Genomic DNA, 16,523 nt, shown 5'->3' with positions numbered 1-16,523 from the left:
TATTGAGTAATTCACTACGTCAATGATGAATTATTAGTACTTTTCAATGTAATTTGTAATGTATCTTACTTCTATTGGTATTTCACTCGTCAATGCAATATTAGTATTTCATCATATTTGTAATAGTATTTTATTAGTATTTCACTCGTCAAGGAAATATTAGTATTTCACATATTTGTAATGTATTTTATTAGTATTTCACTGTCAATGAAGTATTAGTATTTCATGTATTTGTAATGTATTGTACTTCTATTGGTATTTCACTCGTCAATGAAATTATTAGTATTTCACATATTTGTAATGTATTTTATTAGTATTTCACTCGTCAAGGAAATATTAGTATTTCACATATTTGTAATGTATTTTATTAGTATTTCACTCGTCAAGGAAATATTAATATTTCACATATTTGTAATGTATTTTATTAGTATTTCACTCGTCAATGAAGTATTAGTATTTCATGTATTTGTAATGTATTGTACTTCTATTGGTATTTCACTCGTCAATGAAATATTAGTATTTCACATATTTGTAATGTATTTTATTAGTATTTCACTCGTCAAGGAAATATTTGTATTTCACATATTTGTAATGTATTTGATTAGTATTTCACTCGTCAATGAAGTATTAGTATTTCATGTATTTGTAATGTATTTTATTAGTATTTCACTCGTCAAGGAAATATTAGTATTTCACATATTTGTAATGTATTTTATTAGTATTTTACTCGTAAAGGAAATATTAGTATTTCACATATTTGTAATGTATTTTATTAGTATTTCACTTGTCAAAGAAATATTAGTATTTCACATATTTGTAATGTATTTTATTAGTATTTCACTCGTCAAGGAAATATTAGTATTTCACATATTTGTAATGTATTTTATTAGTATTTTACTCGTCAATGAAATATTAGTATTTCACATATTTGTAATGTATTTTATTAGTATTTCACTCGTCAATGAAGTATTAGTATTTCACATATTTGTAATGTATTTTATTAGTATTTCACTCGTCAATGAAGTATTAGTATTTCATGTATTTGTAATGTATTGTACTTCTATTGGTATTTCACTCGTCGATGAAATATTAGTATTTCACATATTTGTAATGTATTTTATAAGTATTTCACTTGTCAAAGAAATATTAGTATTTCACATATTTGTAATGTATTTTATTAGTATTTCACTCGTCAATGAAGTATTAGTATTTCACATATTTGTAATGTATTTTATTAGTATTTCACTCATCAATGAAATATTAGTATTTCACTAATATGTAATGTATTTTATTAGTATTTCACTTGTCAAGGAAATATTAGTATTTCACATATTTGTAATGTATTTTATTAGTATTTCACTCGTCAAGGAAATATTAGTATTTCACATATTTGTAATGTATTTTATTAGTATTTCACTCGTCAATGAAATATTAGTATTTCACATATTTGTAATGTATTTTATTAGTATTTCACTCGTCAAGGAAATATTAGTATTTCACATATTTGTAATGTATTTTATTAGTATTTCACTCGTCAATGAAGTATTAGTATTTCATGTATTTGTAATGTATTGTACTTCTATTGGTATTTCACTCGTCAATGAAATATTAGTATTTCACATATTTGTAATGTATTTTATTAGTATTTCACTCGTCAAGGAAATATTAGTATTTCACATATTTGTAATGTATTTTATTAGTATTTCACTCATCAATGAAGTATTAGTATTTCATGTATTTGTAATGTATTTTATTAGTATTTCACTCGTCAAGGAAATATTAGTATTTCACCTATTTGTAATGTATTTCATTAGTATTTTACTCGTAAAGGAAATATTAGTATTTCACATATTTGTAATGTATTTTATTAGTATTTCACTTGTCAATGAAATATTAGTATTTCACATATTTGTAATGTATTTTATTAGTATTTCACTCGTCAAGGAAATATTAGTATTTCACATATTTGTAATGTATTTTATTAGTATTTCACTCGTCAATGAAATATTAGTATTTCACATATTTGTAATGTATTTTATTAGTATTTCACTCGTCAAGGAAATATTAGTATTTCACCTATTTGTAATGTATTTTATTAGTATTTTACTCGTAAAGGAAATATTAGTATTTCACATATTTGTAATGTATTTTATTAGTATTTCACTTGTCAATGAAATATTAGTATTTCACATATTTGTAATGTATTTTATTAGTATTTCACTCGTCAAGGAAATATAGGTATTTCACATATTTGTAATGTATTTTATTAGTATTTCACTCGTCAATGAAATATTAGTATTTCACATATTTGTAATGTATTTTATTAGTATTTCACTCGTCAAGGAAATATTAGTATTTCACCTATTTGTAATGTATTTTATTAGTATTTTACTCGTAAAGGAAATATTAGTATTTCACATATTTGTAATGTATTTTATTAGTATTTCACTTGTCAATGAAATATTAGTATTTCACATATTTGTAATGTATTTTATTAGTATTCCACTCGTCAAGGAAATATTAGTATTTCACATATTTGTAATGTATTTTATTCGTATTTCACTCGTCAATGAAATATTAGTATTTCACATATTTGTAATGTATTTTATTAGTATTTCACTCGTCAAGGAAATATTAGTATTTCACCTATTTGTAATGTATTTTATTAGTATTTTACTCGTAAAGGAAATATTAGTATTTCACATATTTGTAATGTATTTTATTAGTATTTCACTTGTCAATGAAATATTAGTATTTCACATATTTGTAATGTATTTTATTAGTATTTCACTCGTCAAGGAAATATAGGTATTTCACATATTTGTAATGTATTTTATTAGTATTTCACTCGTCAATGAAATATTAGTATTTCACATATTTGTAATGTATTTTATTAGTATTTCACTCGTCAAGGAAATATTAGTATTTCACCTATTTGTAATGTATTTTATTAGTATTTTACTCGTAAAGGAAATATTAGTATTTCACATATTTGTAATGTATTTTATTAGTATTTCACTTGTCAATGAAATATTAGTATTTCACATATTTGTAATGTATTTTATTAGTATTCCACTCGTCAAGGAAATATTAGTATTTCACATATTTGTAATGTATTTTATTAGTATTTCACTCGTCAAGGAAATATTAGTATTTCACCTATTTGTAATGTATTTTATTAGTATTTTACTCGTAAAGGAAATATTAGTATTTCACATATTTGTAATGTATTTTATTAGTATTTCACTTGTCAATGAAATATTAGTATTTCACATATTTGTAATGTATTTTATTAGTATTTCACTCGTCAAGGAAATATTAGTATTTCACATATTTGTAATGTATTTTATTAGTATTTCACTCGTCAATGAAATATTAGTATTTCGCATATTTGTAATGTATTTTATTAGTATTTCACTCGTCAATGAAGTATTACTATTTCATGTGTTTGTAATGTATTGTACTTCATAAGTATTTACCAGATTACAGTATTTGCACTAGTGTGTACATATTGCACACTAAAGGATAAGACTATGTACAGGAAAGAAAACCCTGATATCAGATTGCAGTATTAGCGCGGGTGCGTGGTAGATTCTGAGGGCTGTGGGCAGAAACGTTGCTCGGTGTGTTTCTAAAGAGTCGCTCACGAGTCCGAGTGAATTGTGATTCTGACATGCCTGTCTCTTGTGTCTCCTACTTAGGTCTAAAGATGCAGTGGACCCCAGAGCACACACAATGGGCAGAACAACACTTTGACATCTCATCCACTACCCGCTCGCCAGCGCACAAAGTCGAGGCCTACCGGGGGCACTTACAGCGGACGTACCAGTATGCGTGGGCAAACGATGATATCTCCGCGCTGACTGCCTCCAATCTGCTGAAGAAGTACGCCGAAAAGTACTCTGGGATCCTGGAAGGCCCGAATGAAAGAGCCCTTCTCTGTTCCTACACCGAAGGCACGGCCGGACTCTTGAACGGACGCAAGTCGGAGAATGAGCCCTGGCAGGAGGGGATTTACCCGATGAACTGTGCTCCAGATGTTATATCTGTGAGCAAAGCCGGAATGACAGCTGCCCTACCCCCTACAGATGTGTCAGCTAGCATCGGCAGCTCCCCGGGGGTGCCAAGCAGCTTGTCTGAGCCGAGCTATTCCAGCAGTAACTGCGGGAGTCACACGGCCACGACTCTCCACTCTGGCCTTTCCTCTCAGGAATACAGCGCAAACTACAACGGCTCCTACCTGCATTCTAGCTACAGTGGTCAGACCACCCCGGCCCTCCCTTCCCCTTTGCACAGCGCTGGGCTCTTACAGCCTCCTCCCCCCAGCTTAGTACCGAGCTACAATGGCGGGTCTCCAAACCTTCCCAGCTACAATTATCCTCCGACAGGGTACGCCTCTCAGACGGCTGTCGGCCCTGGTTACAGCCCTGGGGGAGCGCCCCCTCCTTCTGCTTATCTGCCTTCTGGTATCGCAGCCCCCACACCGATCCCTCCCTCCACACTGCCTGGCTACACCTACCAGTCCCACAATCACACGCCAATTGCCCCGGCACCTATGAACGGGAGCGCATCCAACTCGTTAAAACGAAAGGCTTTCTACATGAGCGGACATGGGGAGGTGGACTCTAGCTACGGGGAATTCAACTACAACCAGCGCTCCTCTCACAGTCCCATGTACAGACTAGCCGACAGCAGTGTCTCCGACTCGACCCGGGGCAATGGCTTTGACAGAAATGCCGAGGCCTCCTCTTTAGCTTTCAAGACGACCAAACAGACAATACCTTCTGATCAGCAAAGAAAATTCAGCATACACTCAAGCGGGGCGCTAACTCCTCCGTCCTTCGGATCGACCAAAAGCTCTGTGGATGAGACCTACAGTAAGTTCGGCTCCCCCATTTTGAGCGAACAAAGCGAAGAGCACAGACAGCACCTGCCTCATTCCCTAACAGGGCCTGATATCGCTACTCCTACCTCGTCCATCCATGCTGCTGAGGAGCAACTGAAGAACAGTGATCCCAACCTGGTGGACATGGTGACGGCAGAAATCCTTCAGCAGTGCCCTCCAATGGACTGGAGTGACATTGCCGGACTGGATATGGCCAAAGCGGCCATCAAGGAAGAGATATTGTGGCCCATTTTAAGGCCAGACATGTTCAGTGGACTTCACACATTACCTCGTAACCTTCTTTTATTTGGACCTCAGGGATCGGGTAGAACGCTGTTGGCTCGCTGCATGGCCAGCCAGCTGGGGGCCGCCTTCTTGCGGCTCAGCAGCTCAGCTCTGGTGACCAAGTGGTTGGTCGAGGGGGACAAAATCATCCAGGCTTCTTTCCTCATGGCCCGCTGTCGCCAGCCAGCGGTCGTGTTCATCAGCGAGGTGGACCTCCTCCTGTCGGCCCAGCTCAGCGAGGACAGCCCAGTGAGTCGACTGAAGGCCGAGCTACTCATGCAACTTGATAGTATTTTGTCCTCTGCTGAGGACCACGTTCTGGTGGTCTGCTCCACCAGTAAGCCAGAAGAGATTCCGGAGTCCCTAAGGAGGTACTTTACCAAGCGATTGCTCATCCCCTTACCCGATGGGACGGCACGACACCAGATAATCAGCCAAGTGCTCTCGCAACACAACTACTGTCTCAGTGACAAGGAGATGTCATTACTGGTTCAGAGGACAGAGGGCTTTTCGGGACTCGACGTGGTTCAGCTTTGTCAAGAAGCCGTGGTCGGTGCTCTGCACGGCGTCCCCGCTTCCGACCTGTCAGCCATCCATCCGAGGCAAATGAGGCCGGTCTCCTTTCAAGACTTTGACAATATATTTTGTAAATTCCAGCCCAGCATATCACAAAAAGAACTCGACACGTACACGGAATGGAATAAAATGTTTGGTTGTAATCAGTGAAAGCGTTGAGGCGATCGAGTGATCCAGAACTCGGCTGGAAGAGTCCCGAACACTCTTGATGTGTTCAAGGGTTTTTGTCTTGGACAATTGATCAATTGTCAATCTGTACATGGTCCGAGTTACCGTCTTGTGCTCGCTAAACGACGTGTACAGGCTCCTCCTTTTTGTATATACATATATATATATATGTGTATATATATATATGACTATACTATTCTGATTTAGTTGCTATCAAGTGCCTGAGGTGGTGCTGTTTAAGTTGTCTTTTTTTGCCTCACAATCTCCATTGGTGACATGTGCTAAAAGTGCGTTGAAAACAAGGAAAACAAGCTTTAAAAACGAGACGAAAAACCCGCTTTCTCCTTCCCGTTAGAACAGCAATGTCTGTGGTGTGCTCTCTGTGAATGGTTACTTTCAGCTAACTTAAATAAATGGCTATGATTTTAGCCGCCATATTTTCTACGTGTAAATGATTTGCTTACAAAAAAAAAAAAAGGAAACATTTGCATATTTTGACTCCCGTCGGTCGAGTGAGATACGAGTTGATTTCACCTTTTTCCTGTAGATACGACTCCGAGGTGGGTTCTTTTACCGCCTGGCTTAGATACGACTCCGAGGTGAGTTCTTTTACCGCCTGGCTTCACTTTACTATGTAATCGTTGTTGGTTGTATTTCAGTGTTTGAGCTACGTGTACAATTACACAATTCAATGTGGATTCCTTTGACTACTCAGGACAGGGATTATGGTTTTAAGATCAGGAGGTGCATAGCCCGGCTGACTTTTCAGTTCATACCAACGTTTACGCTTTAGCTGGAAATTACACAAGAAGGTAGCCAACACATGTCCTCATCCATCAGGTTCTTCTGTCGATCGGAACTGGACTGTTGGGTTTGACTTTCTTCTGAGCAAACTTCATCACTTCATGCTCATATACTTAGATTTAATGAACTACATCTGACCTAGTCTGGACTAGATCAGACCAATCTAGTCTGAACCAGATATCTAGTCTGGAATAAATCTGACCTATGTAGTCTGGAACAGATCTGACCAATCTAGTCTGGACCAGATCTGGACCCCGACTTAAACAAGTTGAAAAACTTATTCGGGTGTTACCATTTAGTGGTCAATTGTACGGAATATGTACTTCACTGTGCAACCTACTAATAAAAGTCTCAATCAATCAATCAAACCAATCTGGTCTGGATTAAATCTGACCTGTCTGGTCTGGACCAGATCTGACCAATCTAGTCTGGACCAGATCTGACCAATCTAGTCTGGACCAGATCTGACCAATTTAGTCTGGACTAAATTCATGATATTTTCATCACAGACTTAGATTGTTCAGATTTAGAGTAGTCTAAGATTGGTCAAATCTAGTCAAAACTAGCTCGGTCAATCTAGTCCGAACTAGACCTGACCAATGTAGTCTGGACTAGATCTATTATATGTTCATCATAGATTTGCATTGGTCAGATCTGGTCTAGACTAGATTGATCAGATGTAGCTTTAGCTAGATTCTGGACCAGATCTGGCCAATCTAGCCTGTATTAAATCTGACCTATTTAGTCTGGAACAGATCTGGCCAATCTATTCTGGACCAGATCCGACCAATCGAGTCTGGACCAGATCTGACCAATCGAGTCTGGACTAGATTTATGATATGTTCATCATAGACTTAGATTGTTCAGATTTAGTGTAGTCTGAGATTGGTCTAATGTAGTAAAACTAAATCTGTCAATCTAGTCTGGACTAAATTTATAATATTTTCATCATAGACTTAGATTTTTAAATTTAGTCTAGTCTTAGATTGGTCAAATCTAGTCAAAACTAGCTTTCAATCTTGTCAGAACTAGACCTGACCAATCTCGTCTGGACTAAATCTATGATATGTTCATCATAGATTTGCATTAGATTCTGGACCAGATCTGGCCAATCTAGCCTGTATTAAATCTGACCTATTTAGTCTGGAACAGATCCGACCAATCTATTCTGGACCAGATCTGACCAATCTAGTCTGGACCAGATCCGACCAATTTAGTCTGGACTAAATTCAGGATATTTTCATCATAGACTTAGATTGTTCAGATTTAGTGTAGTCTGAGATTGGTCTAATATAGTAAAACTAAATCTGTCAATCTAGTCTGGACTAAATTTATAATATTTTCATCATAGACTTAGATTTTTAAATTTAGTCTAGTCTTAGATTGGTCAAATCCAGTCAAAACTAGCTCTGTCAATCTAGTCCGAACTACACCTGACTAATCTCGCCTGGACTAGATCTATGATGTGTTCATCATAGATTTGCATTGGTCAGATCTGGTCTAGACTAGATTGATCAGATGTAGATTTAGCTAGATTCTGGATCAGATCTGGCCAATCTAGCCTGTATCAAATCTGACCTATTTAGTCTGGAACAGATCTGACCAATCTAGTCTGGAACAGATCTGACCAATATAGTCTGGACCAGATCTAACCAATCTAGTTGGGACCAGATCCGACCAATTTAATCGGGACTAGATTTACAATATTTTCATCATAGACTTAGATTGTTCAGATTTAGTGTAGTCTGAGATTGGTCTAATATAGTAAAACTAAATCTTACAGTCTAGTCTGGACTAAATGTATACTATTTTCATCAAACACTTCAAATGTTAAGTTTAGTCTAGTCTTAGATTGGTCAAATCTAGTCAAAACTAGCTCTGTCAATCTAGTCACTAGATTGATCAGATGTCGTTTTAGCTAGATCTGACCTATCTAGTCTGGACCAGATCTGGCCAATCTAGCCTGTATTAAATCTGACCTATCTAGTCTGGAACAGATCTGACCAATCTAGTCTGGAACAGATCTGACCAGATCTGACCAATCTAGTTGGGACCAGATCCGACCAATTTAATCGGGACTAGATTTACAATATTTTCATCATAACTTAGATTGTTCAGATTTAGTGTAGTCTTTGATTGATCAGATTTAGTAAAACTAGATCCGGCAATCTAGTCTGGACTATATCTATTACATTTTCATCATAGATTTACATTGGTCAGGTCTGGTCCAGACTAGATAGATCAGATGTAGTATTGGTTAGATCTAGGTCTATGAGCCCAAAGTGATGAAGTGGGAACATATTCTAAGACTGGAACAGACCAGTTGCGGTCTATTAAAGGTCCTGAGAACACAAATAGAGCCCGACTTTAAAAACCAACAACCTTTAGAGTTCAACCAAATGTCCTGGAAACATTTTACTTAAAAGTCAAAAAGTCTAAATTGGTATCTATTCGCAATATAATAATATGAAAGGGTCTAAAGCCCCGCCCCCTTCCAACAAAGATAAATAGTCTGGATTCTAAAATTTTCAAAGTTTTCATCTTTTCTTGTTTTATTTTCCAGGAGAACCAATCGCAATGAAACCATGATTTTCCTTTTTGAGACGTTCTCACGGTCACCTTACAGGCGGGTGACAGAAGCCCCAGTCTGGACGAGTTCACGGCCTCACGGACAGTCGTCAATGAGGGAACTGTTGCAAAATGCAACTTTCCCTCACTCGGGTGAGACCGTCTCCCGGTCTGGATTCCCCCCCAAAGTCGTAGTTCTCACACAGCCTCAACCTTCTTGTGTCATTCCCAAGAACTGCAAAGGTACCTCTCATTCGGAACTGTCCGAGTCCGACATTACACACCAGACTTCCATCTGAAACTGTATCTGCAAAGCGCGTACGGCCGGAATACCTCAGAAAGTGCGACGGTTCCTACAAAGAATGTATCTTCTGAGACCAAACGCCCTCTGTTTGTCTGAAATGGATTATGGTATTAAGATGGCAGATTTCCCTTTCAACAGAAAGGTACGGTTCGCGTTCCTTGAGTTCTTGCCTCCAGCTAATTCTGTCGTTATTTCCAAAGCGCTATCGCGGTGAAAATCATAGGCCGTGATTTCCGTCTCTTAGTTTGAAGGCTCAGCTGTACGTCTCACCAGGAGCGCTGAGCGGAATTCCAAAATAGGTTCGGGGGTTGAGAGAGAGAAACAGGAGAGAGGAGAGAGAAAAAAAGGGCCTGGGGCCATTTCATTCCACCCTGCTGCTGTTTTATCATTAATGGAAGCCAAGGATTATAGATCTCCAAGTCGTCTTCTACCTCACTTGGTTCTCTGGCAAAGACAAATATTTGCTTTGTGTGTGCAAAATGTAAAAGCTTTACCATTTGATCGCGACGATACCACACGACCGACTGGGTTTTTGTCACAAATGTTTATGTAAGACGCGCCTTGTCTCGGTCTATAACTCAAACATCTGCACTCCTTTGACTGGAGGGCGAGTGGCAAGATGTGACAGAGTGTTATTTTTACTCCTTTATTTATATCTGTGTGTTGTCATTAGTCGCCGCATAGATCCAAAACCGGCAGAGGAGCAAAGAGAAGGTGTGACAAGTGGATTTGAATGTATGAAGTCCCCCGACCCGGGGATAGCAACAACTGTAAACAACGTTTTGAAAAGCCGCCAAACTATCTGATCAGAGATTGTTTCTTTTCCCCCGACTGTTTGCGTGGGATTAGAGTCCTGTTTGATGGTACGAGTACCGTTCGTGGAGTTGAGTCTTTACTTGAAGGGACAATGCACAGAGACCTGAAGCTAAAGACCGATACACTATATTGCCAGATGTATTTGGCCACCCATCCAAAGGATGAGAACCAGGTGTCCTAATCCCTTGGCCCGGCCACAGGTGTATACAAACAAGCACTTAGGCATGGGGACTGTTTCTCTAAACATTTCAATCAATCAATCAATCAATCAATGTTTACTTATATAGCCCTAAATCACGAGTGTCTCAAAGGGCTGCACAAGCCACAACGACATCCTGGGCTCAGATACCACATCGGGGCAAGAAAAAACTCAACCCAATGGGATGACAATGAGGAACCTTGGAGGGGACTGCAGATGTGGGGGAACGGTGCAATGGACGTCGAGTGGATCTAACATAATATTGTGAGAGTCCAGTCCATAGAGGATCTAACATAATAGTGAGAGTCCAGTCCATAGAGGATCTAACATAATAGTGGGAGTCCAGTCCATAGAGGATCTAACATAATAGTGAGAGTCCAGTCCATAGAGGATCTAACATAATAGTGTGAGAGTCCAGTCCATAGTGGATCTAACATAATAGTGAGAGTCCAGTCCATAGTGGCTCTAATATAATAATGAGAGTCCATTCCATAGTGGATCTAACATAATATTGTGAGAGTCCATTCCATAGTGGATCTAACATAATAGTGTGAGAGTCCAGTTCATAGTGGCTCTAATATAATAATGAGAGTCCATTCCATAGTGGATCTAACATAATATTGTGAGAGTCCAGTCCATAGAGGATCTAACATAATAGTGAGAGTCCAGTCCATAGAGGATCTAACATAATAGTGGGAGTCCAGTCCATAGAGGATCTAACATAATAGTGAGAGTCCAGTCCATAGAGGATCTAACATAATAGTGTGAGAGTCCAGTCCATAGTGGATCTAATATAATAATGAGAGTCCATTCCATAGTGGATCTAACATAATATTGTGAGAGTCCATTCCATAGTGGATCTAACATAATAGTGTGAGAGTCCAGTTCATAGTGGCTCTAATATAATAATGAGAGTCCATTCCATAGTGGATCTAACATAATATTGTGAGAGTCCAGTCCATAGAGGATCTAACATAATAGTGAGAGTCCAGTCCATAGAGGATCTAACATAATAGTGGGAGTCCAGTCCATAGAGGATCTAACATAATAGTGAGAGTCCAGTCCATAGAGGATCTAACATAATAGTGTGAGAGTCCAGTCCATAGTGGATCTAACATAATAGTGAGAGTCCAGTCCATAGAGGATCTAACATAATAGTGTGAGAGTCCAGTCCATAGTGGCTCTAATATAATAATGAGAGTCCATTCCATAGTGGATCTAACATAATATTGTGAGAGTCCATTCCATAGTGGATCTGACATAATAGTGTGAGAGTCCAGTTCATAGTGGCTCTAATATAATAATGAGAGTCCATTCCATAGTGGATCTAACATAATAGTGTGAGAGTCCAGTCCATAATGGATCTAACATAACAGTGTGAGAGTCCAGTCCATAGTGGCTCTAATATAATAATGAGAGTCCATTCCATAGTGGATCTAACATAATAGTGTGAGAGTCCAGTCCATAGTGGCTCTAATATAATAGTGAGAGTCCAGTCCATAGTGGATCTAACATAATAGTGTGAGAGTCCAGTCCATAGTGGCTCTAATATAATAATGAGAGTACAGTCCATAGTGGCTCTAATATAATAATGAGAGTCCATTCCATAGTGGATCTAACATAATAGTGAGAGTCCAGTCCATAGTGGGGCCAGCAGGAGATCATCTTGAGTGGAGACAGGTCAGCAGCGCAGAGACGTCCCCAACTGATGCACGGATGAGTGGTCCACCCCGGGTCCCGACTTTGGACAGCTAGCACCTCATCTGTGGTCACCGAATCTGTGCCCCCCCCCCTCTCCGAAAAGGAGAGGGGGGCAGAACAGAAAATAAACGGCAGATCAACCGGGCGACCGGTGCAATGGACGTTGAGTGGATCTGGCATAATAGTGTGAGATTCCAGTCCATAGTGGCTCTAGCATAATAGTGAGAGTCCAGTCCATAGTGGATCTAACATAACAGTGTGAGAGTCCATTCCATAGTGGATCTAACATAATAGTGTGAGAGTCTATTCCATAGAGGATCTAACAAAATAGTGTGAGAGTCCAGTCCATAGTGGATCTAACATAATAGTGTGAGAGTCCAGTCCATAGTGGATCTAACATAATAGTGTGAGAGTCCAGTCCATAGTGGATCTAACATAATAGTGAGAGTCCAGTCCATAGTGGATCTAACATAATAGTGTGAGAGTCCATTCCATAGAGGATCGAACATAATAGTGTGAGAGTCCAGTCCATAGTGGATCTAACATAATAGTGTGAGAGTCCAGTCCATAGTGGATCTAACATAATAGTGTGAGAGTCCAGTCCATAGTGGATCTAACATAATAGTGTGAGAGAGTCCAGTCCATAGTGGATCTAACATAATATTGTGAGAGAGTCCAGTCCATAGTGGATCTAACATAATATTGTGAGAGAGTCCAGTCCATAGTGGATCTAACATAATAGTGTGAGAGTCCAGTCCATAGTGGATCTAACATAATAGTGTGAGAGTCCAGTCCACAGTGGATATAATATAATAATGAGAGTCCAGTCCATAGTGGATCTAACATTATAGTGTGAGAGTCCAGTCCACAGTGGATATAATATAATAATGAGAGTCCAGTCCATAGTGGATCTAACATAATAGTGAGAGTCCAGTCCATAGTGGATCTGGCATAATAGTGTGAGAGTCCAGTCCATAGTGGAGCCAACAGGAGATCATCTTGAGTGGAGACAGGTCGGGATGAGTGGTCCACCCCGGGTCCCGACTTTGGACAGCTAGCGCATAATCTGTGGTCACCTTTTTCGTAATTTGTGAAAGAATGGGCCGCTCTCAGTGATTTCCAGCGTGGAACTGTCACAGGATGCCACCTGTGCAACCAATCCAGTCGTGAAATTTCCTCGCTCCTAAATATTCCAAAGTCAACTTTATTATAGGAAAAGTGAAGAGTTTGGGAACAACAGCAACTCAGCCAGGAAGTGGTAGGCCAGGTAAACTGACAGAGAGGTCAGCATAGTGCAAAGACTTCCTGCACAGTCACTTGCTACTTCATGTGACCTTCCAATCAGCCCACGCACAGTACGCAGAGAGCTTCATGGAATGGCTTTCCATGGCCGAGCAGCTGCATCTAAGCTATAAATCACCAAGTCCAATGCAAAGCGTGGGATGCAGTGGTGTAAAGGACATCACCACTGGACTCTAGAGCAGTGGAGACGCCTTCTCTGGACTGATGAGTCACACTTTTACATCTGATGGACCGGTCTGGGTTTGGAGGTTGCCAGGAGAACGCTGCATTTCGGACTGCATTGCGCCGAGTGTGAAATTTGGTGGAGGAGGAATTATGGTGTGGGGTTGGTTTTTCAGGAGTTGTTCACTTAGTTCCAGTGAAAGCAACTTTGAATGCTCCAGGATACCAAAACATTTTGTACAATTCCATGGGATGGCACTTCAAGTTCATACGTGAGTAAATACTTTTGGCAATATAGTGTAAGTTCTGCACCAGATCTTACAAACCCCGTTTCCATATGAGTTGGGAAATGGTGTTAGATGTAAATATAAACGGAATACAATGATTTGCAAATCCTTTTCAAGCCATATTCAGTTGAATATGCTACAAAGACAACATATTTGATGTTCAAACTCATAAACATTTTAATTAAATTTAGCAAATTCTTGAACAGTTTAAGAACAACCTTTCTCAACCAGGCTATTGCAAGGAATTGAGGGATTTCACCATCTACGCTCCGTAATATCATCAAAGAGAATGTGGAGAAATCACTGCAGGTAAGCAGCTAAGCCCGTGACCTTCCATCCCTCAGGCTGTACTGCATCAACAAGCCACATCAGTGTGTAAAGGATATCACCACATGGGACACTTCAGAAACCCACTGTCAGTAACTACAGTTGGTCGCTACATCTGTAAGTGCAAGTTAAAACTCTCCTGTGCAAGGCGTAAAACCGTTTATCAACAACACCCAGAAACGCCGTCGGCTTCGCTGGGCCTGAGCTCATCTAAGATGGACTGATACAAAGTGGAAAAGTGTTCTGTGGTCTGACGAGTCCACATTTCAAATTGTTTTTGGAAACTGTTGACGTCACCAAAGAGGAAAAGAACCATCCGGATTGTTCTAGGGTGAAAGTGTAAAAGGAAGCATGTGTGATGGTATGGGGGTGTATTAGTGGCCAAGACATGGGTAACTTACACATCTGTGAAGGCACCATTAATGCTGAAAGGTACATACAGCTTTTGGAGCAACATATGTTGCCATCCAAGCAACGTTACCATGGACGCCCCTGCTTATTTCAGCAAGACGACGCCAAGCCACGTGTTACATCAACGTGGCTTCATAGTAAAAGAGTGCGGGTACTAGACTGGCCTGCCTGTAGTCCAGACATTGAAAATGTGTGGCACCTAAAATAGCAGAAGGGAGACTCCCGGACTGTTGAACAACTTAAGCTGTACATCAAGCAAGAATGGGAAAGAATTCCACCTGAGAACAAGATCAGACAAACATTACAGGGAGACAGAACAGGATCAAACATTACAGGGAGACAGAACAAGATCAGACAAACATTACAGGGAGACAGAACAGGATCAAACATTACAGGGAGACAGAACAAGATCAGACAAACATTACAGGGAGACAGAACAGGATCAAACATTACAGGGAGACAGAACAAGATCAGACAAACATTACAGGGAGACAGAACAGAATCAAACATTACAGAGAGACAGAACAGGATCAAACATTACAGGGAGACCGAACAGGATCAAACATTACAGGGAGACAGAACAGGATCAAACATTACAGGGAGACAGAACAGGATCAAACATTACAGGGAGACAGAACAAGATCAGACCAACATTACAGAGAGACAGAACAGGATCAAACATTACAGGGAGACAGAACAGGATCAAAAATTACAGGGAGACAGAACAAGATCAGACCAACATTACAGAGAGACAGAACAGGATCAAACATTACAGGGAGACAGAACAGGATCAAACATTACAGGGAGACAGAACAGGATCAAACATTACAGGGAGACAGAACAAGATCAGACCAACATTACCGAGAGACAGAACAGGATCAAACATTACAGGGAGACAGAACAGAATCAAACATTACAGGGAGACAGAACAAGATCAGACCAACATTACAGAGAGACAGAACAGGATCAAACATTACAGGGGGACAGAACAGGATCAAACATTACAGGGAGACAGAACAGGATCAAACATTACAGGGAGACAGAACAGGATCAAACATTACAGGGAGACAGAACAAGATCAGACCAACATTACAGAGAGACAGAACAGGATCAAACATTACAGGGAGACAGAACCGGATCAAACATTACAGGGAGACAGAACCGGATCAAACATTACAGGGAGACAGAACAGGATCAAACATTACAGGGAGACAGACCACGATCAACCATTATAGGGAGACAGAACAGGATCAAACATTACAGGGAGACAGAACAGGATCAAACATTACAGGGAGACAGAACAAGATCAGACCAACATTACAGAGAGACAGAACAGGATCAAACACAACAGGGAGACAGAACAGGATCAAGCATTACAGGGAGACAGAACAGGATCAAACATTACAGGGAGACAGAACAGGATCAAACATTACAGGGAGACAGAACCGGATCAAACGTTACAGGGAGACAGAACAAGATCAGACAAACATTACAGGGAGACAGAACAGGATCGCTGACGGGTCGGCCAACTTCCGGCGCCCCTTACAAAAAAAAAAGGTGAGAAACATGTAAAAGTTTGGAGAGTAAAAAAAACATTCAGTCAAAGGCTGGACTCCAAGTAGGAAGTCCAGATTGAGGCCAAGGAGGAAAAAAAGCTTATAGCCATAGCACACATAAACAATCCATCCATTTTCTCCCGCTTGTCCCTTTTGGGGCGGCAGGGGGGGT

The 16,523-nt window shown here is 39.6% G+C and overlaps 2 protein-coding genes across 2 annotated transcripts in view; one reads left to right on the top strand and one right to left on the bottom strand.

The window, feature by feature from the left end:
* fign (fidgetin) overlaps positions 1–16,523 on the bottom strand; it is a 567,544-nt gene that overhangs the window by 78,343 nt on the left and 472,678 nt on the right. The gene's annotated exons all lie outside the window — the stretch shown is intronic.
* LOC133665222 (fidgetin-like) lies at positions 3,698–6,206 on the top strand. The gene has a single exon (XM_062070473.1). The coding sequence runs from the start codon at positions 3,710–3,712 to the stop codon at positions 5,894–5,896; it is 2,187 nt and encodes a 728-aa protein (XP_061926457.1). The 5' UTR covers positions 3,698–3,709; the 3' UTR covers positions 5,897–6,206.

The sequence above is a fragment of the Entelurus aequoreus genome, linkage group LG14 (genome assembly GCF_033978785.1).
Source record: "Entelurus aequoreus isolate RoL-2023_Sb linkage group LG14, RoL_Eaeq_v1.1, whole genome shotgun sequence".
Classification (NCBI taxonomy): domain Eukaryota; kingdom Metazoa; phylum Chordata; class Actinopteri; order Syngnathiformes; family Syngnathidae; genus Entelurus; species Entelurus aequoreus.
Note: the sequence above shows the minus strand (reverse complement) of the source record. Positions and strands in the feature narration are given on the sequence as shown.